The sequence below is a fragment of the Aspergillus thermomutatus genome (genome assembly GCF_002237265.1).
Source record: "Aspergillus thermomutatus strain HMR AF 39 chromosome Unknown NODE_113, whole genome shotgun sequence".
In the NCBI taxonomy this organism is placed as follows: domain Eukaryota; kingdom Fungi; phylum Ascomycota; class Eurotiomycetes; order Eurotiales; family Aspergillaceae; genus Aspergillus; species Aspergillus thermomutatus.
Window position 1 is genome coordinate 1 of NW_020798162.1, and position 7,283 is coordinate 7,283.

Below are 7,283 nucleotides of genomic sequence, written 5' to 3' on the forward strand. Positions count from 1 at the left end.
CCTGAAGTGTATACACATAAAACAGTGGTTGTTTTGCATTGGTTTTTTAACCACAACAGAACGCAAAATATTGAACAGCTGAAATGCAAATATTTCATTATCAAAGTTTTTTTTTATTTATTAGCTGAAATTTGGTGTCCTTTTAATAGGGTGGATAAAACACTCCCCAAGCCTAGCGTAGGGAAATAAAAGGACCAAGATTCTTAAAAAACCAAAAATTAAAAAAAAAAAAAAAAAAAAAAAAAAAAAAAACCAACCGTTGAAGACAAGATTTCGTTAAGAGTCATAAATTGACATATATCGCAACGCCGTAAGCCCAGCCATTTTGGAATCTTTGTCGGTCAGGGAAACAGAAAGGACGTGCCAGAAGCTCAAAGAAAGTGACAAATTGCTTTACATATGCTGCAAAACTCTGCTCTTGCGATCCCAAGGAGTACTTCCAGTCAATAATCTATACATGTCTCTATGCCCAGGAAATTTTGTGATGACCGACTTGCATGAACCAAAATTGAAGGAACTATTTACTCAACGTGCTCATACTTGGCAGCGTGAATTGCGATAGCTCTGGAAAATTACTGTATCAGCATCGGAAGCGTTGACAAATATGAGCCGGAGCTCTTACCTTCCACTAGGGTCAGTCTGTTTCGACCATGTCGGTGTCCAACGCTCAACGGTGGATGCGCAAGTGGGGGGGAAGTGCTCATCGAACATCATGCGGTACCAGTACCTGAAAATTGTTAGAGGCTTATGTCTACAATTCAAGGCTTCTGAAATAGGTGGAACGTACGCTTCCTTGGTGTCAGGGATATCATTACCCCATTCCGGCTTGGGGTTCTTCATCATCTCATCCGTGATTTGCTTTTCGGCCTGCTCCTTCAGGCCGTCAATCCAACTGTAGCCGACACCGTCGCTGAACTGCTCCTTCTGACGCCAGAGAATCTTCTCCGGGAGGTAAGGCTTGGTGTCGGGCTCGTCCGAGGTGTCGAATGCTTTCCGCAAGATGTACTTCTCAATCCGCTCTTTCGTGATCATCTTCTCCTGAGGGTCGACACCCATGGCCACCTCGAGGAACTCCTTGTCCAGGAAGGGAACACGAGCCTCGAGACCCCAGGCAGAGGTGGACTTGTTGGCTCTGAGACAATCCGCTAAGTGCAGGTTCTTGACACGTCTGACGGTCTCCTTGTGGAACTCCTCCTTGTTGGGAGCGGCATGGAAATACAAATAACCACCGAAGATCTCGTCGCTGCCCTCTCCACTGAGGACCATCTTGACGCCCATAGCCTTGATCTTACGGCTGAGCAGGTACATGGGAGTAGAAGCGCGGATAGTTGTCACATCGTAGGTCTCAAGGTGGTAGATGACATCGGAGAGAGCGTCGAGACCTTCCTCAACGGTGAAGGTGAAGGCATGGTGCTTGGTGCCTAGGAATCTGGCCACCTCAAGGGCAGCTTCAGTGTCGGGGGCACCAGGAAGACCAATAGAGAAGGAGTGCAGTTGCTGGAAAGTGGTGACGGTCGACAGCTCGTTAGTATCGTCAATGCCGACCAAATCAGATGCACCAGTCTGGTCTACAAGAGCGTTCTTGGCCGCTTCCTGCATACGCAGAGTCTCCCGCTGGGCGATGGAGGCCACTAAGCTGGAATCGAGACCGCCAGACAGCAAAACGCCGTAAGGGACCTCCGCCATCAGACGCTTGCGAACTGATTTCTCCAAAGATGCACGGATAACCTTGTAGTCAACAGGAGCTGTGGGGACGGTGGCAGGATCCCACCACTTGGGCTGGAAGTAGCGGGTCATCGATCCGGTCTTGGAGTCGTACACATGGCCGGGGGGGAAGGCCTCAATCTTGTCGCACACAGGGTGCAAAGACTTCAGCTCGGAGGCGAAGTAAACAGCTCCAGGGGTCTCAGAGGACCATCCGATGTAGAAGCTGGTGATACCGATGGGGTCGCGAGCGGCGACCACCCGGTCTTCCTTCTTGTCATAAAGAACCCAAGAAAACATGCCATCAAGATGGTTAGGAGCGTCAAGACCATGTTCCATATACTGAAGCTGATTAGCCTCTGAAAGCCGGCGATTGTGAAATGTCCCGGGGCATACCAAAGGAATGATCACTTCACAATCCGAATGTGTCTTGAAGTTGTACTGGTTCTTCAGTCCCTTTCTCAGGATCCGGTGGTTGTAGATTTCGCCGTTGACGGCCAGGGCAATGGTGCCATCATCGTTGACGAGGGGTTGCGCTCCGGAGTCTGGTGTGAGTTTAGCACGCAAATTCGAAAGTGGGAAGCTTGGCATGGGCACGAACCGACACCGACGATACACAAACGCTCGTGAGCGAGGACTAGGGTTCAATTAGCATTTCAGTGAGCTATGATGTGAATTGCCAGATGTACGAACTAGTGCCGTCAGAAGACCAGTTTCCACCTGTTATCGTTGTTGCGGTTAGCAGGACATTTTTTGAGTCTCCCGAAAGCGAGGTGACTCACTCCAATCGGGACCACGATGGCGCACACTGGCAATGGTCAGTCCCAATTCCATAGGATGAGGTACGAATGATGCGAGCAACTTACGCTTTGGCCATGCGCAAAGCTGTGGGCTTGAATTTCTGCACATCAGGGTGACTGTCGCACAATCAATGGTCAGCGCTGACTCGATCAGACATGGAGAAGGCCCCCCGTCCGATGTGCGGCTGCCCACTAAATTTCGCGGGGCAAATGCACAAGGGACGAAGAGATAAAGATGGACGTACTGGTGACAAGCGAAGATTCCACACATGCTGGCTACGAGCAATTGAAGAAATCACTCTAGGAAATTAGACAGCAGATGCTCCAGAAGAAGAGGTGAGTAATTGACTAAGGTAGAAATCGCGAGAAGAGTACCTATGGGGGGAGGAAAGGGAAATTTTAAAGGAAACCTGGAGCCAGAGCGGCGGGGCGGAACACTGAGCGAGGGGCGATTTCGGCCACAAATCTTTTGACTCATACTACTACGATAAGATAACTGCCACTGCCGGTAGCACTAACCACAGTCCACTGAATCCGGAGTCCTCCATGACTACTCCGTACTGATGAAATCTTTTTACCACTGCTGTGGAGCCGCAAACTATTCCTTTGCATGGATTCTCATTGGCTAATGTCTTCATGCTCTGGTCTTTCTTCTGACCACAATATCATCTCCTCCGATCACTGTAGTTGTTTTCCACATCCATCTTCTGCGGGCACTCAACAGGACAGGTCATGAAAATACGCAATAAGGAAGAATAGTTGGCGTGGGGTAACCAGGTAGCATCGAAGCCACATGTCAAACTGATTTGTGAAGGATTGTCTGGGCAATTCTGAAGATAAGGGCGAGTCTCTGCTTGAGTTTGCTCACCGGATTGCCAGGCCACAAAAGCAATGACTCTCTCTTATGGTCAAGAGTGGGATTGACTGCGCAGAGGGCGTACAAAACAGTATTGACCATCTGGCCTTTCCTCAGTCGAACCGAGCCCATTAACAAAATGAGAATATACGTCGACCTGTGTGACAGCCACTTCTTCAATGCTCAAACGTGGCGGGGGGCCGGCCCTGACCAACTTTGTGCAATTACCTTGAGGGACTGAAGACAGCTTGATTCCTTGCGCGTCGTCGCTCCACAGGATGAATACCTCTAAATGCAGAGAATGAACCTTTGAGCAGGGTTGCGAGCCATGCTGACGGGAATTCTGAGGCGGCTATAGCGGGAATAGACGCTTTTTCACCAGAAGCAAGCAGTAGCGTACAGTGCTGAAAGCAATGTGCAAACGGATGACTTGTGAGGCGCCCATGGGATGCCTTATTTGCTGTGGTACAAGATTGAACAAACCCTATTCCGGAGTTGCGACCATGTGCCTCAATTTCTAGATATGGTGGACGCAGAGTCTTCTATCCTGCCTGGAGAGCTTTCAGACAGACCACGACAGAAGCTTATTTTTCCATGATCAGTCAAATGTCGGGCTGGTTGACCAATCTATGCCGCAAATCTTGTCCTTGCTGGCCTCGACAGACGCTACCTCATAGCTTTTCCTCGAGCATGTCTGAGGGATACTTATAGCTGCTGTTGCTCGAAGTCTATTTCAACAACCTGTTTAGCAACAGTGCACTCATGCACTGTCTTGGCGTACTCAACTCTAGAATGCGGGACTCCTCGGGGCTGTATTTAATACTGCGCAGCGAACGGGAGATGAAGATGACTTGCACATCTTGCTCGGCGGCAGCATTCTGGAGGCTGTGCCTAACAAGGAAAAACACGAGAAGTACTTCGAATAATTGCACTGCCTCTCGTCCAGCGAAACCTCATGAGCGAATAAATGCAGCTTTACCGCAGGGTGGACTATTTTGCAGAATCACGAGGTTCGGATGTGTGCTGACCCGAATGAGAGTTGCCTAATTACTAAGGTGTAAGTCCAGCAAACCCCCTTAGTTCATACTGCGGTAGGTAGACATACTTATGAACCTGTAGGGTAGGTAGGTATAAAATATAGCGTGGAACATGTTGTTCATTAGCTAGGTAGTTTCTCATGCGTCCTTGTCCTTGTCCTAGGCCTTAAGGAATCCGTTCTTTGAAATTGTCCTTCTTATTCCTTTTGCTCCTATTCTTTCTCGTCCTCCTCATCGCTGCAACCTTCTAATCCTTGGACTGACACTACCTCAGTCTATCTCGAAATGGTGTCGATGCTATTGCTCACGGCCTACACGGCCGTTGCGATGCTGGCGGTAATTTTGCTCAACGTTGTTCATCAACTATTCTTTCGGCTTTGGAATCGGACAGAACCGCCAATTGTCTTCCATTGGGTCCCATTTTTGGGCAGTACCATCAGTTACGGGATTGATCCCTACAAGTTCTTTTTTGCCTGCAGAGAAAAGGTGAGTTTCAAGGCTACCCGTTCGGCATCATCCAGGCGCGCAGTGCTGAGTATTGCTTTGTCAACTGGCAGTATGGCGATATATTTACTTTTGTACTATTGGGCCAAAAAACCACCGTCTACCTCGGCGTTCAGGGGAACGAGTTTATTCTCAACGGCAAGCTCAAGGACGTCAATGCAGAAGAGGTCTATAGTCCATTGACAACACCAGTGTTTGGATCAGACGTAGTCTATGATTGCCCCAACTCCAAGCTGATGGAACAGAAGAAGTTCATCAAGTACGGCTTGACTCAGTCGGCGTTAGAGTCTCATGTGCAACTTATTGAGAAGGAGGTCTTGGACTATCTGCGCAACTCGCCGAACTTTCAAGGCTCGTCCGGCCAGGTGGACATATCTGCTGCGATGGCTGAGATTACCATTTTTACTGCTGCTCGAGCCCTGCAAGGCCAGGAGGTCCGTTCCAAACTCACGGCTGAGTTCGCCGACCTCTATCATGATCTGGACAAGGGCTTTACTCCCATCAATTTTATGCTGCCCTGGGCGCCATTGCCACATAATAAGAAGCGAGACGCTGCCCACGCGCGCATGAGGTCAATCTACGTTGACATTATCAATCAGCGTCGTCTTGACGGTGGAATGGACTCTCAGAAATCAGACATGATCTGGAACCTGATGAACTGCACGTACAAAAACGGACAGCAGGTGCCCGATAAAGAAATTGCCCACATGATGATAACCCTGTTGATGGCTGGTCAGCATTCGTCTTCGTCCATCAGCGCCTGGATTATGCTGCGACTGGCCTCACAACCAGAGGTCATCGAAGAGCTGTATCAGGAGCAGCTGGCCAATCTTGGCCGGATTGGACCAGGCGGCAGCCTTCCTTCTCTCCAGTACAAGGATCTTGACAAACTTCCCTTCCATCAACATGTTGTTCGTGAAACCTTACGACTTCATTCCTCTATTCACTCGCTCATGCGCAAGGTGAAAAACCCCTTGTCCGTTCCCGGAACCCCTTACGTGATTCCTCCCGGTCGCGTCCTCCTTGCTTCACCTGGAGTGACAGCCCTCAGCGACGAACACTTTCCCGGTGCCGGACGCTGGGATCCCCATCGTTGGGAGAACCAGGCTGCCAAGGAGCAGGAGGACGACGAGGTCGTCGACTACGGTTACGGCGCCGTCTCCAAGGGCACTTCGAGTCCCTATCTTCCCTTTGGTGCTGGTCGACACCGCTGTATCGGCGAGAAATTCGCATATGTCAACATTGGCGTGATTCTGGCGACCATGGTGCGCCATCTGCGACTTTTCAACGTGGATGGAAGGAAAGGAGTGCCTGAAACCGACTATTCGTCGCTTTTCTCGGGCCCGATGAAGCCAAGCATCATTGGCTGGGAGAAGCGTTCTGACAAATCCAAGTGAGAATATTGCATTTCATCAAGGACACCAAAAGATATTGTTGTGATCGAAATTGGCCATATTATGCCTCATTCTGCCTCTCAAGGGACTAATAGATGACTACGATAAACCCCCAGTCAAACCTTACCGGCCCCCTATAATTGTCTCATACTCCAGTAAGAGTATCCGTATGTATAGAACTAACTGAATACCCAAGGGAGCCATCAAGCCTTAGCCTTCGCACGCAACATAGACGGGCAAGGCAGATGCTCTTCGTCCTAGTCTTCAAGGACACGCGAGACTTGACAGATTTAGTTTTCCACCGTATGACTCTCCAGTCCGCGCCCTCTGCAACACTTCTAAAACGTCGCAGCAATCCCAGGCTCGGAGTTTCCAAACTGACGTAGCTCAAGGTCAAAGCCGGAAGGAAAAGAAACTCATAGATCCCTATCTAAATGACGCAGGGGAGTTCGGGCAAGGACCTGTTCTCGCTAGTCCTCAAAGTCAGCAATTGATCAGTCCACAAGTTGCTCGGTTGGAAGGTTTAAATGGGTTCAGGAGCACATTGCCGCGCCAAGTTGTGCTCTGGAACTCATGCTCGTCGACGTCCTCGACAGAGCCTTGCAAAAGAAGTACCTGCAGGCGCCGTCGAGCTAGAAACCAAGGGAATCTGACACCGTGACGTTGAAAGCTGGAGCTGAAACGATAGGAATCCTGCTGGATAATTAAGTTGCAGCGTCATCTGTGAGAAGAGGGTCGCTCAATGTTGAAAGCACGATTGATGAAGGATTCCTGGTTCTGACTTGTGAGTGACATCAAGGCGATTCTGAATCAAGACAGGTGTCAAATTGGACGTCATAGTCCGAAGCTGGCCTGTTCCCGTTCGGTTCGATGCGACTCGCGAAGATGCCTCGAGCTCGACGTGTCCAAAAGCTGAACGGGATGAATTGTTATTAGCACTAGCACGCAGCGACCAGCGTGCCTGCTGCCATCGCATATGCATGTCATA

The 7,283-nt window shown here is 49.7% G+C and overlaps 2 protein-coding genes across 2 annotated transcripts; one reads left to right on the top strand and one right to left on the bottom strand.

Moving 5' to 3' along the window:
• Window positions 1-521: 521 nt before the first annotated feature.
• Window positions 522-2,775, bottom strand: ASN1 (asparagine synthetase B; the record flags this gene model as incomplete). Its single annotated transcript, XM_026753783.1, has 9 exons — window positions 522-564; window positions 623-727; window positions 788-2,046; window positions 2,101-2,249; window positions 2,306-2,341; window positions 2,398-2,424; window positions 2,487-2,512; window positions 2,571-2,621; window positions 2,750-2,775. 9 exons carry the CDS (start codon window positions 2,773-2,775, stop codon window positions 522-524), a joined length of 1,722 nt encoding a protein of 573 aa, XP_026613843.1.
• Window positions 2,776-4,682: 1,907 nt separating this feature from the next.
• On the top strand, window positions 4,683-6,298 carry CYP51_1 (cytochrome P450; the record flags this gene model as incomplete). Its single annotated transcript, XM_026754530.1, has 2 exons — window positions 4,683-4,883; window positions 4,919-6,298. The coding sequence occupies 2 exons, from the start codon at window positions 4,683-4,685 to the stop codon at window positions 6,296-6,298; spliced, it is 1,581 nt and encodes a 526-aa protein (XP_026613844.1).
• Between the last annotated feature and the right edge of the window lie 985 nt (window positions 6,299-7,283).